This window comes from Aulonocara sp. 'chitande type north' Nkhata Bay, linkage group LG2 (assembly GCF_057382095.1).
Source record: "Aulonocara sp. 'chitande type north' Nkhata Bay isolate Kocher_YH1m ecotype deep benthic linkage group LG2, A_spYH_male_GT1.1, whole genome shotgun sequence".
In the NCBI taxonomy this organism is placed as follows: domain Eukaryota; kingdom Metazoa; phylum Chordata; class Actinopteri; order Cichliformes; family Cichlidae; genus Aulonocara; species Aulonocara sp. 'chitande type north' Nkhata Bay.
In genome coordinates this window covers 27,915,914-27,928,766 of record NC_141345.1, presented here as the reverse complement: position 1 = coordinate 27,928,766, position 12,853 = coordinate 27,915,914, and the positions used below count along the sequence as shown (strand labels likewise).

Here is a 12,853-nt window from a genome sequence, read left to right as displayed (position 1 = left end):
TATTGAAAGGGATTTCTTCCACTCCCTCCATCACCAGTACTACATTGGTGTGATACTGTGATACATTATTTGTGTTTTGTTTTACATTTTTTATATTGACGCTGAAATTTTCAAACAGACTAGAAATCTGATCAAAGGTGATGCTGTGCCTCAATTCACAACAAAGATCAACAGAACAGTGAGAGGAGAAAAAGGTGCATTAATGGTTGGATTAAAGTTGCATTTGCTTTCAACAAAAAATATAATCATCATCAACAACAACAACAAGAAAAAGAACAAACACAAATTAAAATGTGTTATCTTCATTCAAACACCTGAGCAGTTTACGCTGAAGCGTGATTCACTTTTCAGGCAGGTGTTTCTTTTTTAGTCATTAGGCTCTGATTGGTTAAGACTGCTCTCTGGCAGCATTTATAAGCCTTCACCTCAGTCAACTTTATTGCTGGTAGCCTTCAGAATGATGACAACAGACTACTTCTTGGGGTATGTGGCAAGTGTATTTTAATTTCTGATCTTCTGGCCTATTATAGTTAATGATCTTTTACAAATGTTTTAGGGGTTCAGTCCTTGTCTTGCTGATTGTGCATATATGCAGCCTTCCTCTTGAGAAAGGTAGGTGAAACTTTTCCATATATACAAACTGTAGTGCTTAACTTCTATTAATGTTTCCTTCTCCCTCAGGCTATTATCCAGGCACTCCTTACCGGAGAGGTAACACAAACACTGCAGATAATGTTGCCTTAAGCCAGGGTGGCCCTTATGCATACCCATCCTTTGTTGTTGTACCTTATAATGCTCAGTATGGAGGGGTTGCAGTGCAGCAGCCTGGTGTCTATCAATATGCTCCCCAGAGCGTGCCAGTATTATATACTGGCTCCAGTTCTTCTGGTCCTGCCCAGGCTGGAGGATACACGACTGGCTCCACACAGGGTGGAGGTGCTGTTCGACCTGCAGCTGGTAAATAATGGAATATTTCATGATGCACTACAAACATTTATTGTGAACATTACCAGCAAGTGTTGTGTGGCTTTCTCTTTCAAAAGGTTCAAATGTTGGTGTTTCTACTGGAGGAAGCAGCGCAAATACTGGTGCTAATGTTGCCCTAAGCCAGGGAGGACCTTATCCATACCCCTCCTCTGTAGCTGTGCCTTATAGTGCTCCATATGGAGGTGTTGCAGTGCAGCAGCCTGGTTTCTCACATGCTGCTCAAAGTGTGGCAGCACCATACACCGGCTCCAGTTACTCCGCTCCTGCTCAGGCAGGAGGAAGCACAGCTGGCTCTGCACAAACTGGAGCAACTTCTCAACCTGCAGCTGGTACCTAGTGTGATGATGCAGTATAAATGCAATCATTAGGATCTCCTGACCCGAATCCTTGGTAACCTTGGCTTAAATTTTGCTGTTCTCAGAAATCAACTGGGCTGTCCCACCTCCCAAGCTCAGTGAGGAATCATCACCCAACCCTCAAAGCCTTGCCTCTGGCACAGCTGATGAGCCTGGTGCGCTTCTACCACCAGTACCTGCGTACCAACCAGGAGAGTTGTCCCACTATGAGAAGGCTGCTGAGGCTGGGGACTACCAGTCGGAGACAGAAGAACTAGGTCGCAGGACTGTCCCAGCTACGATGGACTCTTTTGCTGCTGCGGGTGGACTGGCATCCCCAGGCTTTGCCACAGGACAGTTTGGAATGGGTGGGCTGTGGGGTAGTCCGTATCCATCCTTTGACTTCTTGTTCCTGACTGGCCAGTACCCTGCGGGCACAGTCAGTCACTTCAGCCAGGACTACGAGCAGGGACGAGACTACTCTCACAGCACTCACTACCTGAAAGACCACCCCTACCCCGGCTTTGCACAGTCAGTGGGGGCTGTTGGAGCAGCTCAGAGCCTTCAGACTCCCAGCTTGTATGTGAGCAGTCCAGTGGTGGGAGGTTATTACCAGGTTGGAGCACAAACAGTACCCGCTTCTTCCTACACAGGTGTTTCGCAGGTATGTTTCCTAATGTCTAAATTTTACCACAACTGCATGTTGTAATTGTACTTACACTTCCCTCTTGTCTTTCAGATAAAATACTAGCTGAATCCAATCGGCTTACTGAACTGGGCAACACAATGAACTGGTGAATGACTCCATGTGATACAATAAACTTGGTTTTCAGTGTTTTGAAACAGTGACTTCAGTCTCCTCTGTAGTGAGTGGTAATGAAGCTTTACACCCACCCTCCCTTGCTACTCCGGCAAGGCTCTAGTGCCTGTTCATATGTCTGTGGATAAATGCCAATTGCTGTAGTCAGCCTTGGATACTTAATGGTTCAGTAGTCTATAGCTTCTAGTATATCTTCGGTCTCTGATACAAAAAGCAAGACCCTAGTGTAAGGCCCCAATGATTTCCAAACTTGGGCAGATTTGGGCAACTTTTTAAAACCCTGATCAACTAATTGGCATGATAAAGACAAGCTAATAATTCTAGGTATTTAATTTCCCACAGAAATTAAAGCACTTTAGATAACTAAGACATCTGTCATGTTGGGAGTGAGACTACACAGAATTCACGTTACTAGTTTGCCATACAGTAGTTCCTTTTCAGGTCTTAAAGTGAGGAAATGTAAAAATCTATGGCATGTAACTGGCTTGCAAATTTCAGATTCTGTTGGCATAAAACATGAACATTTGTATTGCATGATGTTGCTGCATCTGAGTATAAACACTATAGGACAAGCCTGCTGCTTTATATTATGCTTCCCCCATGTGGCCAATAAATCAAGTTTTAATAACGCTCCTCTACACAAACTTGTAGTACAGATGAATGCTGTGATTTCTGTAACTAGCATGTCAAATGAACATGCAACAGTTTATCGTCAATGATTTGCAGACACTCCCACACAGGTGTTAACAGCATTTACAAATCCACAATCCTTTCTACTCTCTTGACTTTATGTCCTCAGCTCCATGTGAAAGACTAACAGCTATGCATTACAGCTCCACTTTTCACATTAACCACCATTTATGAAGTAACTGCAGGCCATATAAGACCAAAACAAAGAAGACTATTTTGCTAATTTCTAGTTCCATCTTTATTTGTGGATTACTAGAGTAGCTTTGCATGATGCAGTTTAAAATCCTTATTTTTATTATAGTGGTCTTGGTGCACCTCTCAAGTTCATTTCCTGTCTGCAACAAGAAATTTCAGTTCCCTTCCCCCTCCCTTGAAATTAATTTCCTTTGGACTGGCTGCCTCTAGCATGCAAAAGCTTTGAACAGCGTTTGGGTGGGGCTTCTTCTGAACTCACAGCCATAGACGTGTGCCATGAGATGGCCATATCAATGATATCAGTTGTCATTGACATAATATGGAAATGAGCAACAACAAAAAACAGTTTGAGCACTGGCTCATAGAGATGACTTTCACACATAATGCCCTCAATATTTGAAACTTTGTAAATATTAAATATGATTATTCACCACTGTAACTGTAAATGAATGATTTATTTTATTGGCACATAGACAGACTCTTTATTTTTAAGATTTGTGTTAAAGATCACCTTTTCAGCTCCACCAAGGCAGTTGTTTGCCTTGTCAGGTATCTCGGGCTCTGGAGGTATATGTTTTTGATTTGTGGTTTTTGTAGGGTTTGTTATTTGTTTGTTTACTTGTTTCTCACCTCAGTCCAACCCCCAGTCTTCTTTGTGTATCGTGTGTTGTCTGGGTTTTTCTTTGCTCTTCATTGCTGCGTCTCACTGTTCTGTAGCATCCTAGCTAGTCGTAGCAGGCGTCTATTTCTCTTGGATGTGTATTCCTGTTAAAAGGATGTTTGTCCTCCCTATTTTTGCCAAGTATTTTACCACATGGGATGATATGATCCCTGAGGTTATTGCTCTCATATTGTAGGGCTTACCTTACAAAGACTACCATGAGTCACTTGTTGTGAACTGCTGCTTCTGTCTGTATGCTGTTCAGAGCTAGCCAACAGCAAATGTAGGGTCTGGTTTTGGAGCTGTTCCTATATTAACTGAACTAAATTATTATAAGAGATCTTCCCTTTTCCCCATCCCCATGTGCTGCTCAAGAGCAGGGGTCGGTTAACCTTATTCTATTTCACCTATATTTTCATGTGAAAGTACTTTGTAACTGTAGTTGGTCTTAATCTGTTCTGAGGTACTATTATCTGCACTTGTGGCATGTGATGTTTCTTATAAGGGTCACTATGTTATAAAAATATATAGTAATTCATTTTAAGCAGTTTCATTGTTTATTGTTATTGTGACCAACAGCTGTACATTATTGAGATTTAAGCTCTGTTTATGAGAGATGGTTTTAGGACCTACATGAGACAAATTATTTTATTTCCCATTAAAGTGAATTTTAATTAAACTTCATTTTTATTGCACATTTCTTCCTAACAAATGTATAATGTTGCTGAAATGTCCAAAAAGCTAGAAGTCTAATAAGGGTCGTATTGGCTCAGTGTTCGCACATCTCACAGAAAAGGTCAACAGAACAGTGAGAGATGAACTGTCACTGATGATTAGCATAAAACTGCTTAGATTTCCACAAAAATGGAATCATCTATCCAAATAACAAATGCAAATGAACCCTTGTTATTTTTCAGAATTTGACGTCTACACCATCTGAGATTGTTGTAGGGGAGTCAGCAGCTCCTCGCACCTAACAGGTGTAACTATGAAGTGAGAATAATGAGTCTGCAAGCAGGTCGATCTCAAAGCTTTACACGTCACAGACGTGGCTCTGTTTTTACCTGGGAAATCACTGCGGTAACTTATACTGAACGCTTAACCTGGTTAAGCCAGGTTATGTAGACAGTTTCCATCTAAAAGTGTTACGTCTCCACTGATTCCTTTATTTACAGCATGTTTAAGTGCCCTAAAGACTGTTGGCTAAATATGTTTTATATGTGCACACTGTTAAGCTGTACCTTTAGTACCTTATAAACACCATGAATAAAACCCAGCTGTAGTTACAGCAGCACAAATGCACATCACATTATCACTGGGATGTGACATGTGATGCACAAAATGTATAAATGCTTTTATACTTGTACTTTATACTATACATTTCTGCCACATGAATCACTTGTATTATTTGCATCAGTGTTGCATTTTAAATCTTTATTTTTCATACTATTTCTAGATTTTACCATCATTTTATTTTCATCATCTGATAATGTCTCTGATTGGACTCATTGTCTTCATATAGGAATTGTTGATTGTTGAAGCCCAGTTGATAGCCACCTTTATGATACTCCTTATCTTTGACTCAAGCTTGAGTCACCTTTCCAGCAGGTGTATTCCATTACTTCTTTAAGCTCTGATTGGTTAAGACTGCTTTCTCGCAGCATTTTTAACCCTTCACCTTTGGTAATTGTTCTACTGGTTGCCTTCAGAATGATGACTGCAAGCCGCTCACTGGGGTATGTGGCAGGTGTAGTTGGCTTTCTCTTTTTACACAACTGACTACTTTTTGTAGGCACGTGATTGATATTTTCAAATGGTTTCAGGGGTTCCCTTTTTGTCTTGCTGGTTGTGGATATATGCAGCCTTCCTCTTGAGAAAGGTAGGTGAAACATTCCTAAACATACAAAACTTTGTGATAAATCTTCATTAATTTCAGTTCTTTCTCACCCAGGCTCTAATCCCAGCACTCAATACAGGATAACTAATGTAAACACTGCAGATAATCTTGCCTCAAACCCAAGAGGAACTTTAGCCAATTTAACTCCTGGACTTGTTCCCTACAGCCCTCAATACAGAGGGGTTCTAGTCCCAGCATATGTCAGCTCCAGTGTTTCTCAACCTACTCAGGCTGGTAGATACACAGCTGGCTCTACATTAACTGGGGGTACTGTTCAGCCTGCAGCTTATAACCAGTGAAATATTTCATGAGTTTAAATGTGCATTGCTCTCATTACAAAAAGGCATTCTGCTTTCTCCTAGATTTAAATGTTGGTGCTTCCCCCGGTAGCAGTAACACTGCAGGTAATGTTGCCTTGACTCGGGGAGGACCTTATGCATACCCATCCTCTGTGGTTGTACCTTACAATACTCTGTATGGAGGGGTTGCAGTGCAGCAGCCTGGTGTCTATCAATATGCTCCCCAGAGCGTGCCAGTATTATATACTGGCTCCAGTTCTTCTGGTCCTGCCCAGGCTGGAGGATACACGACTGGCTCCACACAGGGTGGAGGTGCTGCTCGACCTGCAGCTGGTAAATAATGGAATCTTTCATGATGCACTACAAACATTTATTGTGAACATTACCAGCAAGTGTTGTGTGGCTTTCTCTTTCAAAAGGTTCAAATGTTGGTGTTTCTACTGGAGGTAGCAGCGCAAATACTGGTGCTAATGTTGCCCTAAGCCAGGGAGGACCTTATCCATACCCCTCCTCTGTAGCTGTGCCTTATAGTGCTCCATATGGAGGTGTTGCAGTGCAGCAGCCTGGTTTCTCACATGCTGCTCAAAGTGTGGCAGCACCATACACCGGCTCCAGTTACTCCGCTCCTGCTCAGGCAGGAGGAAGCCCAGCTGGCTCTGCACAAACTGGAGCAACTTCTCAACCTGCAGCTGGTACCTAGTGTGATGATGCAGTATAAATGCAATCATTAGGATCTCCTGACCCGAATCCTTGGTAACCTTGGCTTAAATTTTGCTTTCCTTAGAAATCAACTGGGCTATCCCACCTCCCAAGCTCGGTGAGGAATCATCACCCAACCCTCAAAGCCTTGCCTCTGGCACAGCTGATGAGCCTGGTGCGCTTCTACCACCAGTACCTGCGTACCAACCAGGAGAGTTGTCCCACTATGAGAAGGCTGCTGAGGCTGGGGACTACCAGTTGGAGACAGAAGAACTAGGTCGCAGGACTGTCCCAGCTACGATGGACTCTTTTGCTGCTGCGGGTGGACTGGCATCCCCAGGCTTTGCCACAGGACAGTTTGGAATGGGTGGGCTGTGGGGTAGTCCGTATCCATCCTTTGACTTCTTGTTCCTGACTGGCCAGTACCCTGCGGGCACAGTCAGTCACTTCAGCCAGGACTACGAGCAGGGACGAGACTACTCTCACAGCACTCACTACCTGAAAGACCACCCCTACCCCGGCTTTGCACAGTCAGTGGGGGCTGTTGGAGCAGCTCAGAGCCTTCAGACTCCCAGCTTGTATGTGAGCAGTCCAGTGGTGGGAGGTTATTACCAGGTTGGAGCACAAACAGTACCTGCTCCTTCCTACACAGGTGTTACGCAGGTATGTTTCCTAAAATGCCTACATGTCACAATCTGCATATTGTAACTGTACTAACTCTTTCCCTCTTTCCTTCCAGATAAAATACTAGCTGAATCTCAAAGGCATGAGCACAAGTTTAATCAATAAAGTCTTATGAAATACTCCTGGTCACTTTTCTTATTAGTGGTGGTGCGGGAACGACTAAGGTTGTAGAAATTGCATGTAATGTAACTACTGGGCTCAATTTATGATCTGTTAAAAGACCGAATGCGCGCCTGAATTTAGACCTGCCCATGTGGGGTTTATGACCTTAAGGGAACTACTTGGGTTTTCTGTTGGCAACCTGTAGTGACCCATAAGTGGACAGTCCCACTTATGGCCTGGTATAAGCAAGTTTACCCTGCTCAGGCTGTCAAGAAGGGCATCCAGTTTTGTAAGTTGTAGATCTATATGTTAAGGTGGATCTCACACTGGCAGTAACCTATATACGCTTTCAAGTATTTAACATAAAAATACTGGAAGGGTTTACTTTCCCTGGTGGGAATTGCAAAAAATGTGGACACACAAGCAGTACAAGGAAATCACTTGGAAACCTTTCACCTAAGCTACAGACAATAATTTGAATCCTCCACATATGTACAGATTCTGAAATCTACTAGATTATAGGAGGGTAACTATAAATAGCTGAACTCCCCCTCCCTTTGCCACATGGCTCCTTCTTTCACAAACATCCAGGTTACATTAGATGAAGAGCTGTGATTTGAGTCGTGATGTACAAGGTGTTGACAGGAGAACTGCAGTGAGTTTAGAGCGAAATGATACATGGACCATTTGATTCCACTCAAGAAAGAAAGCCTACTCTAAGGGAAATTATGTACATTCACTAAGAAAAGGCCCTCAAAAGTCACATTTGGGTTTCAGGGCTGAAAATTTTATTGTCAAGTACATTTATTTTTTTCCAAAAAATAAAATAAGTGTGTGTAATTTCTTAAAAAAATATTTAGGTGGATTTTATTGCTTTGAACAGAGCTGAGATAGACCACTCATGCGGATTTGTGTTTCATGTTTCCTTTTCTTGACCTTTTGCTATAAGTATAAGTTTCCCAAATGTTGAACTGTTGCTTTTAATTTTATTAATTTAAGCATCCCAACAGTACAGTACTCTAAATCACCACACTTTACAGTAAGAGCTTATAAACGGGACAGGTGGTAGCTAAATTGTGTCTATATTTTGCTAAAAGAGAGAAGGCATATTTAATGGTTTCAGTGCTTATGTATATGTGTGTGTGTACAACCATGGTTTCCACAGCAGACGCAGCTGTCCGGCCTGGAGGACTGAGCCTATGTCACTGTAACTCTATTTCGGGAACCTGTGTTGTCCAAAAGGTCAGATAAAGAAGCACAGGAATCCTTACAAAGCAGAGGGCGGGGGTGTCGGGTGAAGGCGGATATTCACAAACCAACACACACACACACACACACACACACACACACACACGTGTTAAAACTCAGGACAGTGTTGCTGAGAAGGGGAGAAAGGCAGACAGGAGTAGTGGGACACAGAGACATTAAGAGGGGCTTTCACCTTTGACTGAATTAAAACGTTAGTGTACCAAAGTCTGATCTGACCTCTAATCCAGCTGATACACACACATTTATGGACACCATGGATGGAGAATCACCCAAACAGGACACATTCGATTCCACGGAATCAACCAATCCCACTGACACCAACAACAACAGCAACCAGGTCTGTATCATTTATTTATTTATTTAACATGTTCATTAACATTTTCACATTCACCCACAATGACTGTCCATCATGTTCTGTACTGGGAAAAAGCAGTGAGAGTGTTCGTGGCTGTAGCAGGTGCTGTGTTGGGACAGCAGAGCAGGAGAAGGGGTTGTTGGCTGCATTTGCTACACCTGTTCTTACTACTGGCTGAAGAATGACACATACACACGTAAATACACACTCACACAAGTTATGCAAAGTAGTGCACATGACACACACTAAGCCACACATACAACGTTGGAGTTTCCTTTTCCCACTGATGAGTCACTGCTGTGATGCCTGACCTGGTGTGTCATTAATAAACAGGGTACATGGGCCTATTTAATCATGAGGAAATAATAATGTATGCATTACATTTTTTTTGTATGAAGATTTTTAACATATGATGTGAGATCATTGGTTTTAAAACGGTAAAAGGCCAATTTTCCCCTTGAAAGTTCCAACTCTGAGGTGTATATTTATAATACTCAACAAATCCCAGAGCTCCAGGTCTCACATTACAAGGACTGTGTTATCCCTCGAGTAACTTGTGGAAAGTCCACTTTATTTATACAGCAGCTTTCATGTAAACAGCTCAAACGTTTCACATAGCAAGACCAAGAACTGAAGAACACAGAAAAATCACAAAGAATAATTTTAAAAATACAAATCAGAGTTAATGAAAGAAATACCTAAAAAAAAATACAACACACAGCAAATGAACTAATGGCTCGCATTACAAATCTGAAATAAATAAAATAAAAAACACAATAAACTTTTGTTCATTCTTCATACATTTTTTCATGAAAGAAACAGAAAAAATCCTCTTTACAAGACTGAAAAGAAGAAGATAGTTATCAGAGATGTAAATAACTGAAAGAAAAGAGGAAGACTATCCTCTGAGTCATGCTGAAAAGAAAACATGTGATGTAGTGCCCCCACAGAGAAATGACTATGAAGAAGCTTCTCCCTTCTTCACAAGGGGTCACCACAGCGGGTAAATCTGGATCTCTGATCTGGCAAAATTCTATATGGGATACCCTTCTTCACCCAAACCCAGGGAAAGGAAATAGCAAAGAAAATTACTGTGTAACCTACACTGTTACTTATACTGAATACTCCACCTTAAACTCCACTTTGTCTTGATGCCTTGGTATAAGGCTAGAATTTAGAAGTGATAGAACTATTGTCACAGACATGTATTACGAGTGTTTGTCACATATTTATTTTTGCACAGGCCGGCGAGCCAGAGGTGGAGAATAAAGACTTGGGGGAAGGAGCAGAAGGTCAGAGGGTAATGGAGACTGAGGATAAGGCTGAGGAAGATACTGTATCAGAAGAGGCAGAAAAGGAGACGTCAGGAGACACAAAGAAACCTCAGACTGTGTCACAGTCTGGTGAAGATGATACTGAAGCAGCTGCACAAGATAAGGAGAAAGCATCTACTGGTGCTGAGGTGAAGGATTCTGAACGTGAAGGAAAAGATAAAGAGGAGGATGCAGAAGAAACCGAGAAAGGAGGGCAAGTGGCAGAGATCCAGAGTAGTGAGACTGGAAAAGATGGAGAGGACATGAAGGACAAAGAGAAAGAGAAAAAGGAAATAGGTAAAGATGTGAAAGAACAAGAGGCAGAGAAGAAAAAACAAGTGACAGAGGAAGATGCAGAGCCAAAGGACAAAGGAAAGACAAAAGAAGCAGAAAAGCAGGCAAAGCCCAAAAGAAAGAGTGGTCCCCCCTCCTCTTCTCTCTCTCGACCAAGACCCTCTGCACGCTCCATAAGAGCGTCTGCTAAAAACGACATCATCGCCAAGTTCCAGAAGGGCGCACCAGAGTGAGTAACTACATGATGCTTAGTACCTCAAATTAGAGTGTGACAGTTAAAAATGTTCCTCAAGAGGTTAAATCAGAAACTGTGTTGCAACACTGCTAGGACACCAATACCTCGCAACTTCAAGATTCAGAAGTCATCTGCTGCTGTGGCTACAGGAGCTTCAATCAAACAGAAGATACTTCAGTGGTGTCGCAACAAGACTCGGAACTACGAGGTGAGCTCAGCGTTAAATCTTTATCTAATGCGACACATCCGCATTCTAGATCCAGAGATAAAAGAAGACCTAATTTAAGATGCTCTTCCCATGTGTCTGTCTCTTGCATTTTTTAGGGCATCAACATAGAAAACTTCTCGTCATCCTGGTGCAATGGGATGGCATTCTGCGCTCTGATTCATCGTTTCTTTCCAGATGCTTTTGAATACAGCTCACTGAAGCCAGAGGAGAGGGAGAAAAACTTCACTCTGGCCTTCAAAACTGCAGAGTATGGATTTCTTCATTCTTTCTTCTCTCAGTTCAGTTCAGCTAAGACTGAATAACACAATTACAATATTTAAGAGTCGGAACTTTACATGCAGAACATAATATAACAAGGTCACGGTGAATAATACAAAAGGAGAACTGCTGTGAAAAGAATGTAACTAAAATAAAATTCTGCATGTTGGCTGTCCAAAAAAGAAAGTTTCAGGAAAACAATGTATGGAATGACACTGTTAATGTAAATGCACCTGGTTAGAAATCTCTTATTCATATTACTATGAATGACTGCCACCTTGTCACCTCAACTTTATCCTTTCCCCTCCTTTGTGTATCCCTGACAGGTCCTTGGCTGACTGCTGCCCTCTGCTGGAAGTGAGTGACATGCTCATGATGGGTAACAACCCAGACCCAATGTGTGTGTTCACATATGTCCAGTCCCTGTGCCACAGCCTCTCCAAAATAGAGAAAGAGAGGAAGGACAAAGAGAAGGGGGAGAAAGAGAAGGCTGGTAACGAGGAGGAAGAGAAGGACAAAGGAGATGATGCAGCAGGAGAGGTGTCGCCAGAGAAAGATGAGGAAGAGTCTGCTGAGAACGAGACGATGAGCAGTCAGGAGGATAAACCAGTAGACGGTACAGAGATGGAGGGCACTAATGAGGAAGGGAGTCCATCAAAGAGCTGTGTGGTGGAGGAAGGTCAGAGTTCATCAGTCGAGGCAGAGTCTTAGACAGACACTGGCAAACACAAAGACTGAAAAGACCAAAAAGATTGTTTATGGTACTACAAGGAGCAAGTCTTAGTCTGGCATTGTTGGACTGACTACTGTCGGAGTAATGAGGTACAACAAAAAAATCACTCAAAACTAAAATACTTGTGATGATGATGTCTCGTAGTTACAGCGTGTTTGAAAATGTACTTCTGTGTGTGTTTTTTCCATTTACAGATATGCTGTTTTTTATGTTGTTCTGAGCACGAAAAGCAAGAAATTGCTGTGTATCTATGAAAAAATAACAATGAAACAAAGATCTTGTGAATTAAAAAGCTGCTTGTGCAATAAGAAAACCTTGAGAGAGTGTGTGCCGTATTTACTTTTTTCATAATACACATGAAAAGGTTAAACTATTTCTGGTCAGATGTTAAAATTTTGAGTTGTTCCAGATTGTTACTGTGAACAAGGTAACAGTGGGGAGGGGGTTATGACACTGTGAAAGATTGTGCGGGCAAATGTTCAGGGTTTTCAGGCAGACAAAAGATGCTACAAGAGCTGTGAAAAGCTTCCAAAAGAAAAGTTGGTCTGCTAATGCAATTTATAACACTATCCTCCATTAAATTGAATGTAAACAACACCCCAAAGCAGGTTTCTCTGGGCCAGAGCTTATTTAAGAGGGCCAGAGACCAAGTGTAGGTCTATCCAATTCAAATTTAATATTGATTTTGTTAATCGTAGATCCCCCACATCCCCCAAACTAAAGCGGAAAGCGAACAGCTATCATTACTCCTGTGATGGTACTGGGGAAACATTAATCTATATAGATGAGGTAACTCCC

General features: G+C 42.0%; 3 protein-coding genes across 5 annotated transcripts; all 3 read left to right on the top strand.

The window, feature by feature from the left end:
- Positions 1 to 435: 435 nt before the first annotated feature.
- Positions 436 to 2,165, top strand: LOC147338077 (uncharacterized). 2 transcript variants are annotated; one of them, XM_086315294.1, is made up of 7 exons: positions 436 to 483; positions 557 to 612; positions 682 to 729; positions 817 to 957; positions 1,044 to 1,316; positions 1,409 to 1,986; positions 2,062 to 2,165. In XM_086315294.1, the coding sequence occupies exons 1-7, from the start codon at positions 458 to 460 to the stop codon at positions 2,071 to 2,073; spliced, it is 1,134 nt and encodes a 377-aa protein (XP_086171420.1). In that variant the 5' UTR covers positions 436 to 457; the 3' UTR covers positions 2,074 to 2,165. The 2 variants fall into 2 exon arrangements, with proteins under 2 accessions (XP_086171420.1, XP_086171409.1); XM_086315283.1 differs by having other exon boundaries at positions 682 to 957.
- A 3,207-nt stretch (positions 2,166 to 5,372) lies between these two features.
- LOC147338076 (uncharacterized) lies at positions 5,373 to 7,386 on the top strand. 2 transcript variants are annotated; one of them, XM_086315261.1, is made up of 7 exons: positions 5,379 to 5,424; positions 5,512 to 5,567; positions 5,640 to 5,852; positions 5,948 to 6,217; positions 6,304 to 6,576; positions 6,669 to 7,246; positions 7,323 to 7,386. In XM_086315261.1, exons 1-7 carry the CDS (start codon positions 5,399 to 5,401, stop codon positions 7,332 to 7,334), a joined length of 1,428 nt encoding a protein of 475 aa, XP_086171387.1. In that variant the 5' UTR covers positions 5,379 to 5,398; the 3' UTR covers positions 7,335 to 7,386. The 2 variants fall into 2 exon arrangements, with proteins under 2 accessions (XP_086171395.1, XP_086171387.1); XM_086315269.1 differs by lacking the exon at positions 5,640 to 5,852 and having other exon boundaries at positions 5,373 to 5,424.
- Positions 7,387 to 8,719: 1,333 nt separating this feature from the next.
- smtnl1 (smoothelin-like 1) lies at positions 8,720 to 12,367 on the top strand. Its single transcript, XM_086315247.1, has 5 exons — positions 8,720 to 8,975; positions 10,237 to 10,829; positions 10,929 to 11,043; positions 11,160 to 11,311; positions 11,649 to 12,367. The coding sequence occupies exons 1-5, from the start codon at positions 8,883 to 8,885 to the stop codon at positions 12,031 to 12,033; spliced, it is 1,338 nt and encodes a 445-aa protein (XP_086171373.1). The 5' UTR covers positions 8,720 to 8,882; the 3' UTR covers positions 12,034 to 12,367.
- Positions 12,368 to 12,853: the final 486 nt, after the last annotated feature.